The 26,584-nt window shown below is 40.5% G+C and overlaps 1 protein-coding gene across 8 annotated transcripts in view; it reads right to left on the reverse strand.

The window, feature by feature from the left end:
• The window catches only part of KLC1 (kinesin light chain 1), a 36,482-nt gene extending 10,233 nt beyond the window's left edge, over positions 1 to 26,249 (reverse strand). For 3 of the 8 annotated variants that reach the window (XM_033138897.1, XM_033138924.1, XM_033138915.1), the window contains exons 1-13: positions 26,100 to 26,249; positions 13,448 to 13,709; positions 13,030 to 13,260; positions 11,765 to 11,843; positions 10,817 to 11,042; positions 10,153 to 10,240; positions 9,176 to 9,277; positions 8,190 to 8,363; positions 7,631 to 7,730; positions 5,949 to 5,998; positions 5,799 to 5,866; positions 4,086 to 4,194; positions 2,782 to 2,943 (exon numbers count right to left, since the gene is read on the reverse strand). In XM_033138897.1, the coding sequence (XP_032994788.1) occupies positions 2,782 to 2,943; positions 4,086 to 4,194; positions 5,799 to 5,866; positions 5,949 to 5,998; positions 7,631 to 7,730; positions 8,190 to 8,363; positions 9,176 to 9,277; positions 10,153 to 10,240; positions 10,817 to 11,042; positions 11,765 to 11,843; positions 13,030 to 13,260; positions 13,448 to 13,708 (1,650 nt within the window). In that variant the 5' untranslated portion in view covers position 13,709; positions 26,100 to 26,249. Of the gene's footprint in view, positions 1 to 2,781; positions 2,944 to 4,085; positions 4,195 to 5,798; positions 5,867 to 5,948; positions 5,999 to 7,630; positions 7,731 to 8,189; positions 8,364 to 9,175; positions 9,278 to 10,152; positions 10,241 to 10,816; positions 11,043 to 11,764; positions 11,844 to 13,029; positions 13,261 to 13,447; positions 13,710 to 25,437; positions 25,493 to 26,099 lie in introns of those variants that run through there. The other 5 variants (XM_033138933.1, XM_033138942.1, XM_033138906.1 and 2 more) reach the window with 4 other exon arrangements.
• Between the last annotated feature and the right edge of the window lie 335 nt (positions 26,250 to 26,584).

Here is a 26,584-nt window from a genome sequence, read left to right on the forward strand (position 1 = left end):
CAAGCTCCCCTTAGTATTGAATGTATGAGCTCACATAAACCAACAGTGAGATCTAACAGGACTGCCCAGTGCCTATGTGTCCACAAACATGCCACATAGTTATCTAGTGCACAGGTGTTCCATAGTGGAGAAGATCTGCTGAAAAGTGCTTTCCTGGTTGTAAACAGTTTTTAAAACCCTTACACAATCATGCCAGTAAATGGACTGAGATGATTCAAGATCGTAAAAAAAATGAATGCTAATGAAGAAAAGAGAATCTATGGCAAAGACCCAAAGAGCCTTTTACATACAGCTGAGGCACTTCGATCCATACATGGAAGTTTCTATTCAGTGGCTATCAAACCACTAATGCTAATCATTAAATCATGGGCATCCAATATTGTGCCCTCCAGGTGTTGTGGGCTCCAACCCCAGCCATGTTGGTTGGGGATCCAGAAAATCAGGAGGGCACCACATTGGCTACCCTTGCATGTAATAGTCATAAGTGAAAGGCACCAAGTAGGCAGAATCAGCTTTGGCTTATGGCAAATGGGGTCACTGTACTTCAGTGGTTCTGTTCCTACCTGCAAAGTTTGTTTCAGACAGTAGCACTGGGGAACTGCCCATCAGCCCCTTGGCACTTATGCTATGGGATGCCACAGGCTGACAACCTGGCCCTTCCCATGCTGTTTAACATTGATATGAAGCTGTTGGAAGCAGGAGATTTGAAATGAAGTATGATTAGCACACCCAAGTCAGGTGTGGCTTGCAATCCCAAGGCCAGCGTTTAAATGCTGCAGTAGACTGGATGACATTTAGATAACTGAAACAATCCTGGCAAGACAAGAGTCCTTGTGGGTGAGTGCTTCATCTGGGGTGTAGGCCAGTTACCAGTTCTGGATGTGGTTACATTCTCGCTTGAAAAACAGACACATAGATTGAAAGTACTCCATGGGTCATAATTGGAACTAGAGGCCCAAGTGGCCTCAGTACCTAGGAGTGCTTTTTACCAACTTCAGCTGGTATACCAGCCATGCCTGAAAAAGGACAGTATGGCTACAGTACTCTATGCTTTGGCAACCTCAACACTAGATTACTGCTATGTGCTCTATGTGGGGCTGCCCTTTGCCTCAGTTTGGAAGATACTGGACTGTCATGAGCATTACAGAGAAAGAAAGGATGGGATACAAAATGAGATAACATGTTAATAATAATTGTTAGATTACTATCATGGTGAAGAAATTAGAAAAAGGAAGAATGCCAACATGAAATTGGGAAAATGTAGAAGAAAGAAAATCAACTTCAGTTTAGAACTTGAACATAAAAGTAACCAAAACAGAGTGAAAAAGTGGACATGCAAGCCTAAATGAAGTAGAAACCCATTAATGCCACATTATTTTAAAGGTGGAACATTCCACTCTGGAAACGTTCACTTTCTGAGTTTTATCAAATGTGAATGTCAATGACCTAGAAATACTGTTTAGTTATTTTCTTGAATGTCCCTGTCAACCCCACACCTGCATGCTTTTTAATTAAAACACAAAATGGATGGAGGAAAATGCTTCCCTCACACTTGACAATTTGAAGGCATGCCAACTACAGAAGAAGAAAAAAACCAGGGAAGAGTACAGTACACAGTTCTAGTGCCAAGGGGACGAATTAAGGAAGTATTAAGGTGATAGTATTTGTATTATATGCTGATTGACTGTCTTAGCACAACACACACCAAAGCCAATCTGAGAAACAGCAGAAACAGAAACCTTTTTCTTTATCAAAAGAGCAAAAAATATAGACAGCTACAGCAGCCTTTAGGATCCTAAAGGTCTGGCAAATGACAGAGTTATAGCTGACAAGTATTCCACTATGAAATAGAACCTACACACCACAAGAGAAACTTAGAAAAACAATGACTACTGCAATCTGACTAAACATGTACTGTGCAACTTAAACCACCACAAGGCTGACAGTGGCAATTTGCACCTCAGAGCACTCCATGTATGTGCCCAGTGCCCAATATAACAGAAATCAAAAGTGGTAACCATCTCAGTACTACCAAAATCTTGAACTGGTTTCACTTGTAAAAGACACAAAATAACAAGCAGGTTCACAGACACATGTTAAACAATGATGGAAAGTTTTAGAAAGGTTTTGTTATTGTAACCTGTGGCAAACATTCCATGTTAAGCAGTGGAACTAGACATCGTGATATAGGAAAGGCCTCACTTTAATCAAGGTTCTGGCAGGCTTCCATAGGTAAATGGAAAGCAGCAATTTGTCATCAGCAGATGGGTACATTTTATGTTTGCACCATCAAGATGCCATGAAACAGCAAGAAACTTGCATCCAGAACCCTATGTTGTGTGTGTAGAGCTTTTGGTTTAATTCTCCATACCAGTTCCATTTAATTGCACAGCAGTGCTTTCTAGTGAACCAGAGAAAAGGAAATCTTCTGAAACAAAGGGGGATATTAAAAAAAAAAAGTGTGGGGTAAAGTAAACAAATTGCCAACCTATTGCATCCAGTAATAAAACAAACCACTGGTAAGGATTAGGTCCTATACATTAACCAGGACATTCAATCAGCATTCAAACACTTCTATCTAAATCCAAATTTTAGTGAGTTTTTCTTAATTTAAGCTTAATTGGTCAGAACTTACCCTCAAAAGCAAGATCTTATTACTTTTGCTTACATTCAAAACTACAGGTGCTTATGAGCCAAGAACAACCCTGAATACACAACAGAATGATAACTGCTATGCCAGTCTAGGTTTGGTTTTTTTCTTACACTGTGTACTGTACTTACCCCATTCCATTCTACGCTCATACTCACTTCCTCTCCTCCATCAGGGCCACTCTCATACTTTACCACGTCGACATTGAGGCTCTCGCGGCTTCGCCTTCTCTCTATACTTTCTGGGTCATTGAGCACTTCAGCAACTCTCTGTTTGTGAACATTATCAAGACCCTGTGAGCCAAGTAAAGGGGAAACAGACATTTTACTTTGCACCAAGTAGTTCAGTGCCATGAGTGAGAAGAGCAATTATCATCAAGTTACTACGGAGTCTACAAAACATTACCGAATAAATAAGCATCCATTAGCTGTATATGAAGCATAACCATGAAGCACATATTACAGAATTACAAAGGTAAGTTTGAGGAGAAAATATTGTTTGCATATTATCTACACCAACAAAATTAATGTTCTAGTAAAAGTAACATGCTTTGACTAATTTTAGGCTGGGTTCAAGGGGCTGCATATAGAATTCTCTGCAAACCATTTGTGGTTTAGATCCCCACCCTTCCACTGCAGCATACATGCACAGGTGCACACAGGCAGTCCAAATATGTTCCTAAAGGTCAGGAGACCCTGTGAAGCAGGACACAGGGTTGCAGTTAGAAAGAAAACATTGTAAACCCCTCTCAAGTGGAAGTGCTTTCTGCTGGCATGCACAACTGCTTGGATCCTGGCCTTACTTACTTCCCCAGTTTACAAATCCTCCACTAAAGGCAGTTTCAGGATTTCTGTCCTTGTTATTAGTAGCATCCTTTTTGAGGTCAACCAGAACTGCACACAATATTGCAAATGTGGCCATATCAAATATTTTATATAAAAGTTTTTATTACACTCCATAAATTTTCTTAAAAAGTGAAAATATTTTCATTAATGGGAACATTTTTTAAAAAAATCAGAGTAAAAGAATGAGTTATCTAGTTACATATTTCTGAGTGTTCATACTAAACATCAGGGTGGTATGTCCCGTCCCCCCCATGGAAGTTGGGATTTCCCCTCTGGATTATTTTGCCAATATTTGCTTCTGGAAAACAATAAAGGCAGTACAGACAACCTCCTAACCATGACATTTCCTCCTTTCTCATCTGCGTAAGTCCACCCTCTTGCACAGTATGCTTTAACCAAGATATAGCATTGCCATGGGATCACTGTTAAATCATGGCTTGCACTGAAGCAGGCTTCCAACCAGAGGTACAAAAAGAAATTCTAGACAGTTCAGATTCACTGTAGTTAAATTCAAATTCTTTGTAACAAAATACTAATAACTGTAGCATAACACTATCAGAAGTGAAATGCTTGATGAACAAAGCACTTGCCTGTTTACGGGACCTCATTGCTGCCTCTTCTAATGTTTCAGCAGCTTCAAACTTGCCCTGGCGTCTGTAAAGTGCTCCAAGATTCTTTAATGTAGTTGTAACTGTTGGACTACAAAATATGTGTTAAAGTTAGATTCCGACATACCACTGCCTCCCAAACTTGAAACAATTCTGTCTAATAGTACAGCAGAATATTCCATTAAAAGCTAATGCTCGTCATAAATTTATAATGGGCACTTACTGCTCACAAAGAGTTCTGAATAGGTCTGCAAATGCTTAAGCAGTTATTTACTAGAAAGATATTTTGCCAGGGTACCAAGCATTGTTGCAGTTATTGCTGTCCATTATATAACTAGACTAGTTCTGAAGCAGTAACCTTGACAAAGACACAAATCACATATTCCTAGTGTCCTCCTTATCAGCCCTGCTCAATTTTCCAGTCCCAAAGGATTACAAAAAATGTCTGCTATATAACACTTAAGTCTGATGCATGATTCTCTGGTTCGTGTCTCTTGCTGTTTCAATGCAAGAGAAAAAACCCCTCACATTTAAAAAGCTATTTAAAAAGCTATTATACAACAGAGATAAATTAGCAGAAACAGAGGAATATTGCAGCAATGAAAGGACTAAGATTACTGAAATTGTGACAAATGGCAATTCCTCGGCTGCCCCTTCCCTCCATGCATCAATATACCTTTAAAAATATTATTTATTATTTTATTAAATTTGTATCTGTAGATCTCAGGGCAGTTCACACAATACACAGAATAAAAACAATAACAAAAGTGAAGCAAAACCCTTGGGAGGTTGTGGACTCTCTTTCTTTAGAGGTTTTTAAGGAGAGGTTGGATGGCCATCTATCATGGATGCTTTAGCCGAGTTTCCAGCATTGCAGGGAGTTGGAATAGATGACCTTTGGGTTCCCCTTCCCACTCTACAATTCTATGAAAACAATAATCCCGCCTTCCCACCAACACATTTAAAAGGGTATAGGATGCTAATCAGCCATAGGCTCCAACCCAAAATAAATCCAAGACCCTGAGTCCATTCTGAAGTTGGGAAATGTGGCAATGGTGGGCTTAACTTGTAGCCAGTGATTTCAAACAACCACCTCTATAAAAGGACTGCCAGTAGGGTTTTTAGCAGCCACCGAGCATCTCTCCTGACATGTTAGGAAGCTCCAGCCTTCCAGCCAATACTGCACAATACTCCAGTCACTTTATGCTTCTGTTTCCAAATTTTATCTTTCTAGGTATTTACGCAAAGCCAAGTCTCTCTAGGTAGTATTGCAGCACCAGTTTATTTGGATGACTGTTTCAGTCATGATCAAGACATTTCCACCTTGAGAAAACCTGTTCTGGGCATTCTCCTAACACCCCCTGCAAATCTGGAGGGGTGGGAACCTTGTTGCACTAGCCAAAGTCCTTGTGCAAGCTTCCACTAGTGAGACCAGTTAACTGAATCTGGTTAACTGACCAGTTAATTGAATTAAGGTTATATTCAATTAACTTTTACTCAGAGTAGACTCATGTAAATTTATGGCCACGAATTCTGCTGGGTCTACTGTGCATAAAAGTTAGTGGAATACAAACTTTATTACGTTTCTCCATAAGGATATTTACAATTAACTTCACTATAGAGATTTCCAGAATTCAACACACTGTCAACAATATTATTTTAACACTTCAAATGTTTTTAGGAAAATGTACCTACCTATCAACTTTGCAAGCTTTGTACCATCCTCCATATTCAGCAAAAGTAGTGCCATCTTTTTGCTTTCCCTAAATTGCAAACAGTGTGTTAAATTGTTATCTTTAACGCTATAAGGACAAAAATAAATTTCTGCTTCAGGTATCCTCTTACTTTGCATTCTTCTCTCTCTTCGGCATGCATCCAGATTGGTTTATTTTCATCTATGTAAAAATAAGGTAAAGGGATACTGTGTGAAATAAAATGACCACATTTGGCCAGACCAGCATTGTGAAAGAATGCTCACCAACGCAATCCTATACCCACTTATGAAGGAGGAAGCCCCACTGAACAAAGTGAGGATTACTGCTCAGTAGACATGTATAGGATTGTGCTGTAAAGAAACATTATGGAAAGCTACAGAGATATCCACCCCCAATGTTCCCAGTTCTAGGACACTTTATTCACTGATCAGAAGCCACTCATATAAATGATGCAAACCTTGAGTTTATCAAATAAGCTAAGCAGAGCACAGGGTCACCTTATCACACTGTGTCAGAACAAAGACATATTACAAGTAGATGTCTTGTTTTTTTCACAGCCTAAGGATAGGGAAAAAAGAATACCCAGAAATCAGAGTTACAAAATGGTTGGAACTGCTCTTTAAAAGCAGCTTTGATGTTAACCGAATTGCAAGCAGCACATGCAAACAGAAGCTTAGTTGTCTGCTACAACATACGGAGACATCACTTTTATCACAATGACAACTTTGACACCTCAAGCAAGCTGCTTACATAATTAACTCATCACAAGGAAGCCAGTGCTCTGCAACTACTGCTTGCAAACTATATTCTGCCAAGTGTATTAACAATGCAACCAATTCCTTAAATCGCCCAATTAAAATGTATGATTCTTCAAGTCAAGTCTTTTCGGCATTATTATTATCATGATAACCTAAAACCCTCTGAAGAATTCTGCCAAGACTTGTAAAGGGAAGTCTAGAGCCAAAGAGCAACTGCAAGCATGCCCAATAGGATTAGACTTTACTTGGTCTAAAGAGCAAGTGCTCTCCCCACCTTCCCCCAAGGGGCTCAGTTTGCATACAATATTAAACCATGACTTAGCACTTGGTGCACAAGCTGGAGTATGCGTGTGCTGGGATGGACCCAAAGAAAGCCTTGAGTTTGCACACTCCCTTCCCTTCTCCCCCGACTCCCGACCCACAGGTGGTAGGAGGAGGACGTCTGCAGAACTTAATTTCACTTTCCGTATATCCTGGCTTATACTACAAGTTGTGGTTTAAAACTAAATCTACACAGTAAACCAGCAAGCTTCAGCCATGAGTTATGAATCTGGTTTGTTCAGAAACTGACTAGAATTTGTTTCAAACAAAAATGTCTGGTTAATACTTTAACAAGAAGCAAGGATTTGTGAGAAATGAAATTATATATTTTGCAGAAGTTCTTCTGCCAGCAGGGAAGGACAAGGGAAAGAGGGAGCTCAAGGCTTTGCTCAGGCTTTTGCCAGCTTCTGCACATAGCATTAGACAAAGATTTAGCATTACATGCTTATTGAATTTATCATTATCAAAAACTGCTTGTGAAAATTCCTCTCAATTTTAAAGATGGTTTGCCATACAGCATTAAAAAACCCCCGAGAGAAACACTGGCTAAACAACTTGTCAAAGCATTTCCTGTAACAATTTCTAAAATGATTTATCAATATGTTCTGCCATTATTTAAAAGCAGTAACAACTCATGACCTCTTAAAATTAATGAAGGACTTGAGTCTCTCCTATTCACAACCCCTAGTTGCTCCAACATGAACTAACTTTCCTTCATAATACAAGCATTTACCATCCACAGAGCCAAATTCCCTTTCGTGGGCACGAGTGAGGATCTCTTTGTACAGAGTTTCTGCTTGCTTAAATTTGCCTTGTTTCAAGTAGCAGGATGCCTGAAAGAGATGACAGTTCAGAAACATGATATCTGAAGGCAACTTGCTTAGCACATTACAAAGGGTTGGATCCAAATGTGTTTTTCTGCCTGCATAACAGTCATTGGAAGCTAACTTAAACCATTGGTCTATCTAGCTCAATACTGTCTATGCTAATTCGGCAGCATTATAGAAGGTCTATGTTACATGTCACACTAGAGCATGGTGTGAAAAAAGTGACACTAGATCCAAAGTTGTACTTCATCTGGGCAAGCAGAAGCACAGTAATTGCAAGACACAGTATAATATATCACTGCTGAAAGTCTTCCTCTAGCACATGTGCAAGTCTTGGTGTGACAGTACTGGCACAAGAACTATTTTCATTCTGCTCAGTGCTTTGGATCCAAGCCCATGTTTTCAGCAAATGAGAAATACAGTAGCTCACATCTCATTATTATATATGCCACTGTGCAGACATACCAAATTATTCTTGGTTTTTGCTACGTTTGGATCATCCGGCCCCAGTTTTGTTTGGTAGATCTCAAGTGCCCGTTGATAGTAGTATTCCACTTCTTCATATTTACCCTGGTTCTGACATAGTAAGGCCAGATTATTTAACTGTTTGGCAACATCTGGATGGTCTTTTCCCAGTACCTAGAAATAAAGGAACGCTAGGTTACCATCACCTGCTTTTTAAATATAAGCTTCTTTTTAAAAGCAGTCAGTCATATTTACACTAGCATTAGCTCAACTAGACTCAAGCTACTATTTATACTCCACCTCTGGAAACATTATATCAAACAAATTTAGCCAGAATTATTTACATATTATACAGGGGTATGGGAAATATTCCAGATCACAACTTTCCAGTTATAAATCCTTCAAACCTCCACAAGAAACTTCACAAAGAACTTCCGCTTACACTGTGGGAGGATTACTACTTTCCACACAAATTCCTTTCCTTTTCTGTCATTCACCCCACTTCTACATGTGCAGACTTCCGGAAAGTTAGGGTGCTCCCCAATGCCTACTTTTCATCTGTTTTGCATTCCAAATCATATGCACAAGGTAGATTTCCAAAACATATTGCTGTTTTTGAAGACAGAGAAATATTCAAAGCTAATAGTGCAGGGAAAGTGGCTCACAACTGCGACATGTGACAGCTGTCACGACACTGCTGGAATAAAATATCCCATCTGAGATGTTGAGACCTTCCTTGATACCTGATCTCCCTGCCTCATAACAAATATGGGTTTACCTGTCTTTTGAGAGCAGGTTCTGACATCTTCAAAATACAGTGAACTGATTTCTAAAAACTTAATAGATCATTGCAATAAAATGCTAAATGTGCACAACTGTACGCACAATCTCTATTTTAACCAACATACACACACAGCTAATATCATGACAAGTCTGAGACTGAAAAAGCAGAAGTCAGCAAAAATAACACAGCTGTTCTGAGCTACCTTCTCTCTGATTTCCAATGCTCTCTTGCATAATGGTTCAGCTTCCTTGTATTTTCCTCTTTTTCCATAAAGCACTGCAAGATTGTTTAAAGTTGCTGCAACCTGCAAAATGAGGAAAAGAGCTATGTAGGTCTACTAACATACCTACTGAAATTATCTGGGGGGGGGGGGGAAATTAAGCAGCTCCTAGAGCATTCATTTATTTGTAATTCAGATGTTTAAATACTTGTGAAATTAAGAAACATAAAATGTGTCTTAACTAGCACAGTGATGCCCAACCTTTGGTGGCCTACAAATAGTAGCAAATTGTTGTTGGTACATATTTACTAGGTTGGTAAATAGAACAAAGTAGTAAGATCCAGCAAGCATGGAATAAGTCATGCTAAAGGATTAGGTCTATGTTTTGAAAGTACTGGCCCAGAGCTAAAACCTTTATTGGGACAAGCATGTGGACAATAGATTAGCTATAACATACTGGCTGGGAAGCACTGGGCTAGGAATATTAGGAAATGCACAATTTTGCTCTTGATGAAGTAGAATACTATATTCAAAAGATATATATTAGAAAAGTGACATAGTTTCATATCATAGAAAAGACACCTGAAATTAACAATGGAGAGTATTTAATAAATGGCTTGCACTGAACAAAAGTTTTTACTATATTGCTCCAAAAGCAATCCAAAAACACATTTGAAATATTTCAGAATTTCAGGTAAATTCATCATTTAAATGATTCAGAATCAGACAAGTGTGCAAGAAAGTAATTTAAGTGGACCAATGTTGAGTTTTAATTATTGAAAGTGCAAGACGTTATATTGAGAGTTACCTACCTGAATGAAGTTAACGATAAACCAGGGCTTAAAAACCTTCCTGTTGAGTTAATATTAAAATGAGTTTCAAAGGAAACCAAAAGGACTTGGTACTACAAAGAAGGAAGAAACAAAAGAAGAAAGAAACAAAGGATCTAATATACAAACCGCTGGATGATCTTTGCCCAAGGTCTTTTCACGAATAGCCAAAGCATCATTCAGTAAGTTTGCTGCATCTTTGTATTTATTCTGGTCCCTAAATTAGAGAAGTCACGATTAACAACCATATCTCATGAACATATTATTTAAGAATTCAATCTGGAAAATCAGCAAGAACTGCCTTCAGTATCTTAAGTATATGAAACTGTCAGAATCCTGTGCAGATTCTGCTCTTTTCATGTCTCAACCCATGAAGCTCCCATTATTTAACAGAGTTACAGCACAGTGGCTAGGTACTAGAACAGAGCAACAAATCTAGAGAACAGACCACACTGATAAGCTGAGGCTGCCCTCTACATCTCTATAAAGGACAACAACTGCAGGATACTATGGACAATAGATCCAGCTCTCCTCCCAATCTAAGGTCACCAGATGCACCAACCAGCACCAAAGCAAAATGCAGATTCAGTTCCTAAGCCACTAGTAGGCAACTACTGCTAAAGTAAGAATGTCTGCATCCCAACTCAAAATATCTAGGAATATTATTCAAGTTGCATGACTGTTTCCCTAAAAAGGCCATGTCTTCAAACTAAAATACAGCATTGTTACTCAAAACACCACCACAAGCACTGTATTTTAGTCTAACACGTTAGAAAACTCTTTAAATACCAACCTGTATACCAATGCAAGTATATTCAACATGGTGGCAACATCAGGATGATCATGACCTGATGTCTTCTCCAGGTCTTCAAGTGCTTGTTTACAGAGGGGCACAGCAACTTCATATCTGCCTTGGGAAGCATACTGAATGACAAGATTATGAAGGGTCCTCAATCTTGCTGGGATCTCATAGCCACCCTGTTGGGCAGCTGCTGCTGCACTGCTATGTGGTTGTTGAACTAGGAAGAAGAAAGCAGAAGTATATTAAAATAAATATGAAACTGGGATGAATGAATTGAACTTCATTAAGACTACACACTCAAATGTTTTAATTGTCAAAACTATGATTGAGTTCCATGAGGTTATTATACCTAATGATTTCACTCTTTTTTTTAAAACACATACATTACTTTGAGCATAATCTGGCACGTGTTTTGTTAGCAAGTTCTATTTCTTTTATTCATTACACTTGAAAGTATCTGGCTTCCCAGGAGAATGAGATTGGATGTAGCCAAACTCATGGAAAAGCAGGAAATGAAAAGTTCAGCCACCATAGTTGCTGATGCAAGGTTTTTTTTCTCATCTAGCAAGCCAATGTAACCCGGGGAAGAGCCCAAACCTATAACCATGGGCAAGACTTGTTCCTTGCATGCTGTTTCAGAACTGGATCCTAGCCTCAGTATAATTTGAGAGTAAAGTATGATTTCCCCAGTTCAGACATGATAAACCATGGTTAACACTAACTTGAAAAAAATCTTCACACTGAAGTACAACTTCTGATTGCCCATCAGAAGTTTCAAGTCTATCTTTTTTATTGTTTCTGGCAAGTCAGCTGCCAGGCTTCAACACTGCAGCTACTCTTTTATGCTGTGCACTGTGCACTAATGACTTAAAGAAGCAGCTAAACTTCCACTAGCGCCCACTCACTCTATATAAAGTGTACAAAGTTACATTCACTTACTCCCTGGTCCTTGGTCATCTTCATCATTGGGGAATAAATCATCCAGTGGCTCTTTGGTAGAATCTGTGTCCTTATCCTCCTAGACAAATCCCAAAAAACAACCAACAACTCTTGAATCAATATACCGTATTTTTCGGACCATAAGGTGCACCCGACCATAAAACGCTCCTTATTTTTAAAGGAGGAAAACAAGGAAAAAAATATTCTAACTCAAAACTGACGGCTGCAGAGGAGAAAGCAGCTTTTGGGCTGCACGTTCCTCCTCCACAGCAGCAGCCACTAGTGGCAAAGGGGTGGGAGGAACGTTCCTTCCCCACCCTTTGACGCTGGCTTTAAAACCAGCTGGGGAGAAGGGACGGACCTAGCGTCCTCCCCTTCACCCCAGCTGGCTTTAAAGCCGGGGGGAGAGCTGCCCTGACACTGTGCGCGGTGCTAGCAGTTCTCCCCAAGCTTGATTTAAAGCCAGCTGGGGAGAAGGGACGGACCTAGTGTCCTCCCCTTCTCCCCAGCTGGCTTTAAAGCGGGGGGGGGGGGGGAGAGCCACAGACGCCGCCCGACGACGCCCCCGCCTCTCGCGGCGAGAACGGGACTAGCAGCCCGGAAGGAGCCCTTCTGGGCTGCTGGTCCTGCCCCCCAGCCCCTTGCCACATTCAGCGGGAGGTGGGGACGGCATCAGCAGTGTGACCAGCAGCCCGGAAGCTGGTCACGCCCCCACCGTGTTCAGCAGGAGCGGCGGCCAGCAGTGGCGATGTTACCAATGGCTCAGAAGCGCTCCTTTCAGGCCACTGGTCCCACCCATCCACCGCCCACGCCTCTCGTCGTGTTCAGCGGGAGGTGTGGGCAGGCAGCGTCGGCGGAGTGACCAGCGGCCCAGAACGGCTCCTTTCGGGCCGCTGGTCCCACCCCCCATCACCCCAGCCTCTCGCCGTGTTCAGCGGGAGGCTGGTGGGCGGTGGCGGCAGAGGAAATGGGACCAGCGGCCCAAAAGGAGGCCTTTTGGGTGCTGGCCCCACCACCCCCGCCTTTGCTCCATAAGATGCATGATTTTTCCCCTTCCTTTTTGGGAGGGAAAATGTGCGTCTTATGGAGCGAAAAAATACGGTAGATATGCACATCACGCATATCCACAAATTGCAAAAGGCACCTTTTGTCTCACTACTGCCTCCCCGCCCTACATAAAGGTCCCAACATTTATAGAGTAACATTCCTCAGCAAACAGAAAAAATAAGGAAGAATAGAATGTGTTTTAATGTGAAGTTACTTACTGAAGGAGATATATCATCATCATATTTTTTTAACTGATTCATAAATTCTAGGTGCTTCTTTTCTTCTTCCAGCTGAGCCACTGACTGTTCACTCTTTTGTAATTTCTGCTGGGTATTGGCTAGCTCATCTCTTAGCCATTGATTTTCCTGGCATAGCCTGCGAACCTGAGCTCGTAATTTCTGCTTCTCTGATTCCACTGCATTTAAGTGATTTGACAAGGCCATCATCACCTAGAAAGGACCAGAAATTACAAGTATTATTCCTCTTGACTTACAATATTTGAACATATATGTGGGTTAGCATCAACTGCATCACTGCTTTACAAATCCAACATTTGAGATTTTAATTGTTAACATTGTTAAAATACTGTATCAAAACAAGATAATATTTTGACACCAAATAGAGATGGCTTTTTACCTGTGCTTCACTGAGTCCAAGTTCCAGCATTTCCAAAGACTTGCGAATCATGTTTGATTTTTCTTCCACCAAATTTGTTTCATCATCTTTCTTCAAACACTTCAGTGTCTCCAGTAAACTCTGTAAGATGGAATTGTGCTCATTCTTCAAAGCTTCTAGTCCTTGAATCACTTGCTTAGTCTTAGAAATAATTTCATCTTGAGTGAGTTTCTCCAACTTGTCTTCCTTTAGATACACCATTGTGGACATGTTGTCATACATTCTAAGAAAACACAGAAATGATAACTTTAGTTTAAAGCCAAACAACATATTTTACAATTCTTATTGGTCTTATTTGAAAATTGATGCAGTAGACCAAAGCATGCCCAAATGGCATAAAAAAATTGGTATACATACTCTAGATTTTGAATGTAGATGTCTACAATAACTCCTGTGAAATTTCCTATTCAAAACAAACATTTTCCACAATACAAAGCAGTACTCCAATATTTTGTATCTTGTATACAGCTACAGTTTCATGCAATAAAATATTGCCAATATATTTGCAGTAAACATTACTACCACAAAAAGGCTATGCAGTCAACAATATTTTAATTTCTGAAAGGTTTGGGTAAGCTTTGCCGGCCAGCAAGATACATATATTTTAGTAGATGAGCCTCAGGGTCCCTTCCAAATCTACAATTATATGATTTATGATTTATTAGTTATGTAGCAGCTCAACAATAAATATTCACTGGGCAGCATACAATAAAACAGTATTAAAAATACAGGATATATAACTTAAATATTAAGACAGTAAAAAACCTTCCTTACAATAGGGACAGCATAATTTACAATCCATATTTTAAGCAATATTAAAATAGAAGCTCTGGGCCATATTATTAATAATAATAAATAAATTAACAATATTCAACTAAGTCATCACACTAGTGGAAGCCAGTGCAATAGCCACAACATGTACTCCCCAAATCTGCTCTGGAGAGTTAGCAGAATCTCCAGAACAGCAAGGGTGAGGAAGGAGAGATTGTGATGTCAAGCAAGCAGAAATGCTTGAGGTGATAGACTGATCTCCCCAGCAATACACTGAATACAGCCCCATGGCATCAAAGCTTTTGAATTTTGATATCCTTCCTACACACACAAAGAGGGACCAGAAAGCACTTAACACATGTCTGTTTCAGTATTGATTTGTGTGAAATATCCATTTATTAATCCTGTTTTGCAGACATACATTGTCACCCAACCCAAAGGGATGGGAAGTTTAAAAAATGACAAGAATATTGAAATGCCTGAGTAAGGGAAACTAATGAAAGACAAGTAAAAGGGATTTTTCCTGTTATTTTATAATATAGCATTCAGCTGCTAAAAGCTGCTGACAGAAGCACTTCTAAATGACTTCCATGGGTCAAAAGCAGTTTACTGCTCTCTCACTAACCTGTAGAGCCTGCTTGGGCACAATTCATTTAACCAGTTCTTCCATAGATTTACAATTTCAGAGAGGTATTCAAATTTCCATTGAAGGCATGTTTAGGAGGGAGGGAAGCCAGTAAGTATATGGCTATCAGGAGAAATAATAATAATCATGGACCATAAGGGATTATCTCAGAACAGTAAAGAAGAGCCAGCACCTTTATGCTCCTCCTCACTCAGGACAGAGGTAGATGAAACTATAGTCTCCTCCCCACAGGCAAGATGAATCACATTAAAACAATTTAAGTAAACATTAAAGCAGCAGCTATCGTGTGGCTTCCAATGTTGTCCAATTCCCTGATGGAAGAAAGGGGAGAGGAGCAGTTTCTAGCAATTCCCCCTGCTCCCCCTCCATAAATCTGATTTGAAGGACTGAAGGGACCCTGTGCAATAGAATTTTTTTTTCATCAGCTAGAGCAGGCTTCCTCAACCTCAGCCTGCCAGATGTTTTTGGCCTACAACTCCCATGATCCCTAGCTAGCAGGACCAGTGGTCAGGGATGATGGGAATTGTAGTCTCAAAACATATGGAGGGCCAAGGTTGAGGAAGCCTGAGCTAGAGCAAATATGGGGAACTTGTGGCTATCTATATGCAGTGTCCAAAACTCCCATTGTTTCAGGCGCATTTTGCAACAGGGAATTTCATTAGCGAAAGCAGTTTCTGAGCTCTGGGTGCAGTACTGTGCCCAGGGGCATAGCAAGGGGGGAGTAGGGGGCGATCGCCCCATGTTCCATAATGGAGGGGGTGACAAATTATCAAGGAACAATTACTGCCCTACTAGGGTGGTTCATTAAAAACTTTTTTTTAAAAAAAAATGCCTGCTCCAAAGGTCTTATCTTACTATACTAGGGATTATATAGCTATATATGAAATTTCATGCATATCGGTTAATATCTTGACCCTCCTCCACCAAAATAGCTGTTTACTTGGCTGTTTTCCTATGTCATAAAGGCTGAAATTTCAGTTCAGTGGAGCACTTACTGTTCCCAACCCTACCCCTTTGGAAAGCCATCTAATTAGACTTTAATTTGATTTTGAGATGTTTTTAGGAGGTAATTTAATTATTGTTTGATTTTATACCAATGTTATGTATCTGATGTTAGCGACCCTGAGCCCGACTTCGGCCGGGGAGGGTGGGATATAAATAAAAGTTTATTATTATTATTATTACTTGTTATTATTCCTTTGTAAGGAAATAAGAAATAATGTAAAACTATTTTGCAGGGGGAGGTGACAAGAAATTTTCCGCGCCGGGTACCACCTGACCTTCCTACGCCTCTGACTGTGCCTAAGATTTCAGATTAAAACGGCAGAGTGGAAAGAAAGGAGGAACTTTTTCTGTCTCCCCACTTCCAGCTACTCTCTGAAGACTGCAGAAGAGACTCTTTTAAGAATATTAGGGGGGCAGGGCAAGAACAAACCATGTGAAAAATGAACATAATACTTTAGCTGCAGTGCATTCATTTTCAGCTTTGTATTCTTGTTATAAAAAGCGGGCCTAGACATTCCATTCTTGTGCCTATAACCTAGGTTTAAGGTGCCACTTAGTTGTCATATCTCAGTTTCTAAACAAACAAACAAACAAACAAACAAACCCCGTGTTGCAAAATATGACTCAGCAAAATTGAAAGCAACATGATGGCCAGAAACAATTAAGAGTATAGAAAACTTTATGGAATAATGCAAAACATCAAAATGATCAAACTGAAGTCTCTGAAAGTCCTTGAATAAGTCACAGTGCCAGACTTTACCCGGCGGAAATCAAGCTTGTAAAGCTTTGTATAATCGGCAAATGTCCAATTCTGAACTCTGCTGAACAGTGTTTCCGGATAGCAACTACTGTTTCGTTCAGATCTTCATCAGCCAATTAGTTCAACAATATACATGAGAATGAAAAATACTCTGGAACAGTGCTCATGCGATTATGTAGTCACTGTGACTACATAATCGCATGAGCACTGTTCCAGAGTATTTTTCATTCTCATGTATATTATATCAATTCAAAAAAAGATTAGTTAATGAAGAAACTACACATCTTTCTACTTACGAGTGTTTGTTGAACTAACTGGCTGATGAAGAACTGAAAGTCTGGCACCGTTTCTAACACTGTCTATATGTTGCTGAACAACAACACCTATAATCCATTACTATTGACCATGCCAGCTTGAGTGATGGGAGTTGGAAGTCTAATGACATCTGGAGGACCACTGACTCCCCACCCATGAGTTAGAAGGGGCAGGATTGAGTTGTCCTTTCTCTGAATCTGAAAACTTTGATTAGCAATACCAAAATACTTAGTCACCTCCACAGATCTGAAAGCAAAAAGAAGAGTTGAGAGACTTGTCACACTTCCCTAATTTGCCAGGAACTGTTTCCTGAAGAAATAAAATTTCACACCACAGTCAGACACACATGACTCACTGGGAGGTGGGGTTGGGGTGAGAGACTGCAACTGAATTTTGAAAAAGGCACCGCAAAAACACAACAGCCATCTCCAACACAGAATATATTCTAATTGTAAAGGACCACTCATTAGCAACTAACCAATTTTCTTTTCCCATTATGATACTAAACTGCAACTTGAATCACGAGTGCTATAGTCATGCACGTTCACCATCCATAGCTACTACTACATATCATGGCTTGGATCCAGATATGTCTTGCAAAAGCAAAAAGGGACTTCCACAAGGCAGGCTTATATTCTCCCAGTTTCCCTTCCCCACTGCAGCCTGTGCTCAATTAAAACCTATTCCAGAAGGTCCGTCAGGAATAACTGGAAAAGGGGTAACTATTAGTTGCCAATTCTCTGTTAAAGCAAATACCTCTGCACCACTCACATAACTCCTTCCCTAGGGAGGCTAGCCATGCACCCATTCTTCTCTTTTGGCACTGTAAGAAGATCTGCTTTTCTGAAGCCTTTCATGCTTCATGCTTTAACCTATTTTAAATGCACCTCTGTTCCTGGTTTGCTGTGTACTATTGATTTCATTGTTCTATGCATTTTATTGTGAATTGCCAGGGAGCAAATTGGTTGTATACAAATATGCAAAATATATCAGAAAATAAAGCTAAACAACAGCCTTTGGGTCATAGCATGTTTCCAAACACTGGGTGAAGCTTCTTATTCCTAAATCTGGGCATGTGCACACCTGTGACAGAGCTAGAAAAAGGTATGCACAGTATTGTATCGTATCTCTCTTGTTGTTCAATGGTTCTACTTGGAACACACCTTTACTTGGAAGTAGGAAAATAACGTTATGAATTTGGGGGGATGTCGCAGACTACCCATAATCCTAAATTTAGTAAAGGGGTAGAATTTCTCTGATTTTGGAGTATGAAGGGACGATACCAGTGAAAAATACAGGCTGAACTAGGTCTCCTGGTTCAGGAACTCACTGATAGCAATGCCATTAAGATCACAAGGAGAAACAAGTACTGGGCCATTAAAAAAACAATTGACCATGCAGATGCTGTCCTTCCCCCAGCTGTGTGTTAGTTAGCAGAAGACAATGTCAGAGTTGAGCTATTGGAGAGTTACAGCGCCTGCTGTGGCAGTAGAGACTGATACGGAAAATACAGAATCTGTTGCAGCTGAGGCAGATGAAGGCATCTGGTTGTGTTGATGCAAGTGCACAATGGTGTTTCTTCTTCTAGCGGTCATTCCTCCTTGGGTCACTGCTGTGGATACACAACCTGTCTGCCTGTATGTCTCCAGGCACTGTGGTCATCTGGAAGGGATTCCCACACCACGGGATTAATGTTGCCAGCCTTCATGTCAAGTTTGCAGATATCTTTGTAATGCAGAGTTGGTCTTCCAATGGGCCGGGTGCCTGAAGCAAGCTCTCCACCGAGCATGTCCTTGGGGATCCTGCCATCTTTTATTCTGTGGACATGACCAACCTAGCGTAGATGTCGCTGAGACAGGAGTGCAAATATGGTGGGAATGTGGGCTTGGGAGAGCATATCTTTGAGACACTGTCCTGCCATGTAATGCCCAAAATCTTCCTGACATGTGTAGAAGACTGCGGTTATCACAAGGACTGATGCTGGCAATTGTCCCTTTAACGCCCCAGCATAAGGACTAACATGCATGGACTTAGCTTTGTTTGCTATTTGTAACTTATCCCTTCCAGAGTTAATATGAATCTTTGTCAACAGCACAGAATTTATTCAGTAGAAATTAGCAAATGTCACATGGCTTATAAAGTATGATAAACAATGCACTAACTGGAAGAATCAAAGTCTGCTTGTCTGTTACATATAAGCTGAGTTTTGAAGAACGTAGCTGCTTGGGATCTAGAGCAATATTCCATTTTCCTCCCAGGAATGCATAAAGAAGGTAAAGCTCAGTGACATATAACTCATATGTGCATTATGAACACATGAATTAGCCTTGTCAGCGTAGTGAAACAATATACAGTATAAGAGGGAGCCAGAGAACTGGCAAAACCACAACTCAGCTGCTGAAACGTGAGGAACTTACCGATAGATACAGACCCAGAACTAACAGAGATGCTGCACCCTGGCTGGCTGTAAGATGCCATGTAGGCTCTTGCTTGGTAGCCTTATGCTTAACTGTTTTGTAGTCTTATTATGCCTTATTTAGATTTGTGAGGCTTTAGTTAGCTTACTGTGCAATTTATACAATTATTATGCTACTGTAGGCTAGTCCTGTGCTTTTTGCAGGGTAGCTATGTACCTTGTTTGTGCTTTTACTTGCTGTACATGAAGAAAATTGATAATAAGCACACTTTTGGGTGAAGTCTCCAAATCCACAAAGATCAGCTGCCCTAAGAAGAACACCACATCTTCAGTGTGAATGTGTTTCCTCTATTTCATCAGCTACATGAGAATGGTACCGAGGCATCATGATCTGCGTACTTGAAGATTCCAAGAGATAGGAATCCTGATCCCCATCAAATCCCTCTGTTGTGCACTTGGATTTTCAGTTTTCTACCTGTGGGCTGGACAACAGTGTCTTGCTGTGTGTAGATTGGGTACAATTCCATAAATAAAATTGTCTACAATATCTTATTTTGAATGACTTGCACAGGAGCACAGTTCTTCCATATGTTCCTATAATTTCACTCATGGGAGAACCACGTTGATTGTACACAACTACTGTACGAGCTTCTGCAGCCTTGCTTCATAAGCTAGCTTCGATTTCCATGTTTTAAGCTTTTGTTACCTCATTCCAAATCCAATCAGTTTAAAGAAGAAAACATGGCTTGTACATTCTCATTTCCTTCCTGAACCTTGAAGGCTGAATCTTCCCTTGCTTAAAAAGGCATCCAGTAAAGCAATGAAATCCAGATAGGGATTTGCACATAGTGATCATAAATGAGCTATCACATATCTATGTACTTCAAACTGCTCTTTGATTGCAAACCTACTTCCATCCAAACATTTGCTTTCAGAATTTCCTAGAAGAATGAGTAAGATATCCATGTCATAGGTGCACGTAATAATGTAATTTAGTGAAGTACATGACATTGCAAGGTAATAAATTAAGTCAGTTATATATCTTCGTGTTGTTCCAGGTCTTGTTTCTGGTCAGTCACTGCCAGTTCATGCTCCATTAGCATACACATGGAAAGAAGGAACATTCCAGCAACTCATGTGCAATCTATGATAGATAGCTGCTGAGTGTTGATTCTACTTTTAAGTGAAAACTGTCAGTTTAAAACATGGTTGCATCAATATGACCAAATCAGAGGTACTAATATCAGGGGATATGATACCTATAACTCTTTTTTGTAGCAATACAGGAGTTATCACCTTAAATATATTTTCTTTTTTATTCTGACTGTTGCAAAAGATTACACCTTGTAATTGGCTGGTTGAAATGTAATAGATTCTCATAGCAATGAAGTTGCCATAAGCTTTAATTCCTTTGTGGAACATATTCAACAGGAAATCAGCTGTAGTGGATGGTGCAGCTTTCTTGTAGCCATTGCAACAACCACGCTGAACAATGAGAGTATGATGTATGCTTCAAAGGGATACACACTTTCTTCCATCATTCTTTGATCTTTATCATGGAGATAAACTGTGCATGATTCCTCCTCATGTTAGTTGCAGTTCAGCAATAGTATCTTCCTCTTTGTGGCACCCCAGTTCTTCAAAATTTGGTTTTACTGTACTCAAAATGCTTGATCTTAGTAAATGACTTTATGTCCAGCTTTGTCCAACAGATATGGGTTGGTAAATGCTAACATTTCTGTTAGATTACTTGCAGCATTAGCATTGCCTATCTGTTCCAATCTCATGTCAACAGCAGATCTTATCTGACCAAGGCAATGTACAAGTAGGCCATGTTTGTCAATGTGTTTGCTACAGGAAAATGTGTGAAACAGGTAAATGAGTCAAATGCTAGTAAACTAGTATGATGCCATTTTACTATGCTCACCTGACTTAAGTTTTCCTTGATAATTCCATGTATGCACTGATGAAATTTCTCATTTCATCAGTCAACTATTTCCTTCTGAAGGCATGTCTCAAACAGCCAAACTCCTCAGGTTATTTCAGAAGGACAAATGTTAAACAGACTCATCTCTCAGCACTGGTAATTCCTACAGCACATATACTAGCAACATTATAAACCTTGCATCATACAATGTTGATTATTTCCTCCAACTGTGCACAGAATTAAACTATATCAGCATATTTATTTAAATATAAGTATAGTTTGTGTAGCTATTTAACAACACAATGGCACAAACCAATCAGAACACACAGTCATCAAAAGATGCATCCAGCCAATTCAGTGGGGTCCAAATGAGCATGTCCACAGATGGGAATACACATCTTTATCAACAGGGTGCACGCAATCATGCCTATGCATGCTGCTCTCCTGTGCTGGAACAAGGTGTAAAGGCTGGTGCAATAAATTAAAAATACTTAACAAGTGCCATACATCTGTATCCCAATGAAGTCAGTGAGCTATCCATTGGGTGATATCCAAAAGTCACACACTGAGATCAACAAAACTCAATTTGCAGCTAGTTTCAGTTGGACTTAGTGGAGATCACCCACTGTCAGCACAAATAACACTTTCAAGATTAAGAATTCCCATATTCAGAGCCATTCCCATTCAAGCAACACTTCCCCCCACCGTCTTAAACAAATAATTCATCTTGAGTCAGTTATCAACATACCTACATGATATTTATTTTCTTGTTCAGCATAAAAAGTAGACATTTTTAGGTCAATGCCACTGAACACAATACTATAAAACCATGAGTATATATAGAAATACTGACACTACCCTTGAAATATAAGCTGCAAGTGTACAGTTTTCCTTACTCAAATCAAAACTATTGAATGTTCTTACTTTCATAATATTATACTTATGGAATACTGAGAATTCATCAACGGCAGATAATCACAGAGTGCCACCAGCAAGGTCATGAGCCACATGGATGGTAATTTGGAACACATATGAAGACTGATGGAAAAATAGTTTTATAGCCCTAAAGGTTAGTGAGTATTATTACTTCAGAGTAATAAAGGGGGGGTATTTTCCAAATACTTTCTTCTCTGCATCAATGAATATTGCTGCTTAGAAAAGTTTGACAAAACAATTTATTGTTTCCTGCCTAATCTGCCATCTTAAAAAACCCATTCATCCCCCCCCCCCAAGAATATCAATATATTTTGCATGTACATCAGCAATAAGACATAGAAAATGCAGTATGGTAATAAGGAAAACTTCCTCAGGGGATTTTGCTTCCTATGCTATTTTACATGCAAGCTCATGAGCAGCACATCCTGCAAAGAATAAATTAAATTGGAGGGCCTTCCTTTCTTGAAGATTCCAAAAACTGAAGCTTAAACATTTGAAGCTTAGTTCCTATTATAAAGAAAATGACATATTTGATCACCATAGCTCTTTCAGACATGCTTTCCTTTGATGTTGCCTTGTGCACTTGCTATTCTGAATGTTAAGAAGCCTAAAATGTATATAGAAGCCATACTGTCACACTAGACAGGGTTATACTGAAAATTCAGAACATATTCTAAGCTAACTGCGTCTCAGAGGCAGATCAGAAAGGTGGAGACTGAAGAGAAGCTGCACTAATCCTCATGTCCATAGGGAATTTAGCCTGCAGTAAAAAGCCAGAGACTGCATTAGAGGGTACAATGAAACATCCCAAGGGCACCCAACTGAGCAAAAGAAACCAACAGATACAGCACAAAGGAAGAGAGGCAGGTGAGCATTTTGCCAAAGCCTGATGGAAAACTCAGACACAAAGCTAACAGCAACTGATCCCTCCTTTAAAATAAAATCATATTACACTGATTTTTTAATATTATAACCTACTTCATCTTCCTTTAATGTTCAGATATTGTTCTGTGTTCTTATTTAATATTCAGAGGCTTCGTCTGAAGTTGCAAGTACTATTACTCTTATGCCAGTGACCTAGATTTCTCTTTTAACCTTTCCATTCTAAATCACTTCTGTTTTTTACTCTGCCTTAATAAGAAGGCAAGCATGGACAGAAGGCAGAACTGAATTTACTGGTAGATCTTTGGCAAGGATTTCTGACTTGTTTAACAGCAGCAGCAACAAATTGACTCTAAATTATATTGCTGAAATAAAGAAAGCATTGGATGACTAGGATTCTTGTGTCAGGAGTGAGAATTCTATTCAGTTCTAGTACTCAAGAGCAAATTTTTGGGATCAGATTTCTTTAAATGTACCGGTATTTATTTTACACCAGACTCCAGTAGGTGGATCTCTGGGTTCTAATAAAAACACAATAGTTTCCTCAAGCCTGAATTCTGTTCCCACTTGCAATAAATTAATATTTCACAATTACTTCATTATTTTATAATAGGACATGCATTTTTAAACAGTACATAATTTTAACGCTATCAAGGTAACTGTATGGATCAATTTTATTTTCATGATCACAAAAAATATAGGTAAACATCTGGAACATTATATAAAAATGTTATTCAGTCTTGGACTTTTTAAAAAAAATTCTGAATGAGCTGTGTTATTACCACACAATTCTCAGCTTCCTAAAATACAAAGTCATCTCAGAACAGTTTCCTGTTAAGCAATATGCTTGCTATAACTCAGTTGTGCTGCCTCATAGCACATTATAGCTCTGCCTAATGGATCTGTTTTAACTTCACTGTTGATGAATGTTGCATTTATTATTCCAGATGCATGTAAGTCCTATGACTAATGTCTTCCACCATGATGCAACCTAGTTTTCAAAATTCTTAGAAAAAGAACTTCTAAAGTGAGATATTTAAAATCAAAAGTAAAATCAAAATATGTTCATGTCGTTTTAAAACAAATGGCCCTTTAGGAAAGCTGAGAATACAACTCTGACATGTACGCAATAAGTAGATGGTTCAACTGTTTTCTATACAACTTAGCTCAGAAATGCATACTTATTCTATACACAGCACAATCCTATTCATGCCCACTCATAAGTAAGAACCACTTAGTTCAAAAGGGTTTACTACCAGTTATGTGAGTATTATAGGATTGTAGCATTAGTTTATATTTCATTCTACTTTCATACTGTTATGCTTGAATTGCAAGCTCTACAATATATTTTTCCCCATCAAGATACAAAAATGAAAACTACTTCCTAGATGTTTAAAAGTTTTCTAAGATCCTATACAAGTCATCTGGCAGATTTCCTGTTATTAATAAATAAGGGTTGGTACTGTTTATTCAAAGGGCCTCTTACGCTTCAGTAGTTTACATGTAATTTTAGGTAGGAAAAATTAAGGCTAATTAGGCTATAATTCACTGGGGCTTACTTCTGAGAAGTAATGGTTAGGACTGTGGGTTTACTAATTGTAACCTGGTATCAGAGTCATCCTGGTTCCATGCATAAGTATTGCTTCAAAACAGTTTCAGAGTCCAAAACTTGTAATCAATTGAAAATAAAGCTAGGAGACAGCAAGCTGATGAGCCTGCCATAACTGACTCAAAAGCATGCCCCACCCTCTCCCTTCCTTATTAAAAATCAAACACAAAAACCCAGAAGGATTGAGCCATCCTGCATCTAAAAATGCAACTGAGGTAACACATTTCCTCATCCCTAGATGCTACTGTCTAGCCCCCAAAACCGCGAGACGAATGTGAAAAGGGGAGAGGGAGGGAGAAAGGTAGGAAAGGGGGTTGTCGCCTCTGTCAAGGAAGCACATCCCCTACATGCAGGCCGATCCCTTCCTCTCCTGCATCCTTTCCCCAGCTGCAGGTGGGGAAAAAGGGGAAGAGAAGAGAGACAGAGAGATTCGTGTTGGCTACTTGGCTCTTTGCAAATGATCCACGCCTGAACATCGGCGGAATCCCAACGGGACTGGCTGTTGCCGCCAGGGACCAACCCGGGACTAACAGGAGCCTGGCTCTGCCTTTTGTTCTGGACTGAAAAATGGGGTGGGGGGGGGAGCCGCAAGAGAGAAAGAGCCTCCAAGGAAGGAAGACACACATACGTACACTTCCTTCACACCAAGGGCTTAATAAATAAACAAATCTGGCTGCTACCAACCTCCTATTACTCCTTCCTCCGCCGGTGCATGTCCCTTTCCTCCATCTTCTAGAGATGGAAACAGTTTAAATTCTATCAATGCTCCAATTTTATTTTATTTTATTGTTAATGATTGGGGCGGGGGGGCATGTTTTTTGCTGTTCTTATATTTACCTGTAAGCCACCTTGAGCCCCGTCAGGGGAAATGGAGGCATTTTATTATGATAATAATAACTATATTTTGGAAGTACTCCATTCAGCCCACCCACCCAGCGTTACACCCCCTCCTGTAAGCCGCCCAGAGTGAGGCTGGGGAAACCCAGTCACGATGGGGTATAAATAATAAAATTATTATTATTGTCATCCTCGTCATCCTAATTAGCCGCCACAACCCACCCTCGCAGGATCTGGCCCCCCCTCCGCAGACACTGCCTTAGGATCAGCATCACCTCACGCCTCCTCCGCCCACCCACTCACCCCCCATTAGATCCAGCATCGCTCCCCACTATACAAGCGACACGCATACACACACCCCTTCCCATAGGTGGCGCCCTTTCCCGGCATCTCTGAGTGGCGGCGGGAGGGGGCGTAGGGAGGGGCGGCAGGCCGCTTGCTAGGGGGGGGGGGGCTTGGAGGAGAGAGGGAACCGGGATGCCAGAAAAACCGCCGTGTCGGCCACTCACCCCAGCTATGACCTCTCCGCCCAGGCCGGAGTAGCCGGCTGTCAGTCCCGGGGAGGAGGCTGGACTCCGCACAGCCGCCGACGCCACCGCGGCTGTTGCAGTTACAGCCGCCGCAGAAAGAGAGACAGAGAGGTAAGTCCTTCCCGGCTTCCCAAGGCTGACTGAACGGCCTCAGCTCCGCCCCTCTCCTCACCGAAAATGGCGGCCCTCCCTCCCGGCCCACAATCATCCGCGCGGCGGCAGCAATGATGTCACTGCTGTCAGAGGGAAGGGAGGAGGGAGGGAGAGAGAGAGGCTCGCTCGCGCGCGCGAGGGCTGCCTTTCGTACAAGGCACATGCGCCAAGCCGGGTTGGAGTGGAGCGGGGGCTGGCTTGCCCCTCCGGCCGCGCGCTGTTCGACCAGTTGTTTTGGCAGGATGGCGGGTCCCTTCGCCTTCGCCTCATGGGCGCCATGGAACGTTCTAGTGCCTAGTTTTATTGACGGT

This window comes from Lacerta agilis, chromosome 1 (assembly GCF_009819535.1).
Source record: "Lacerta agilis isolate rLacAgi1 chromosome 1, rLacAgi1.pri, whole genome shotgun sequence".
Lineage (NCBI taxonomy): Eukaryota > Metazoa > Chordata > Lepidosauria > Squamata > Lacertidae > Lacerta > Lacerta agilis.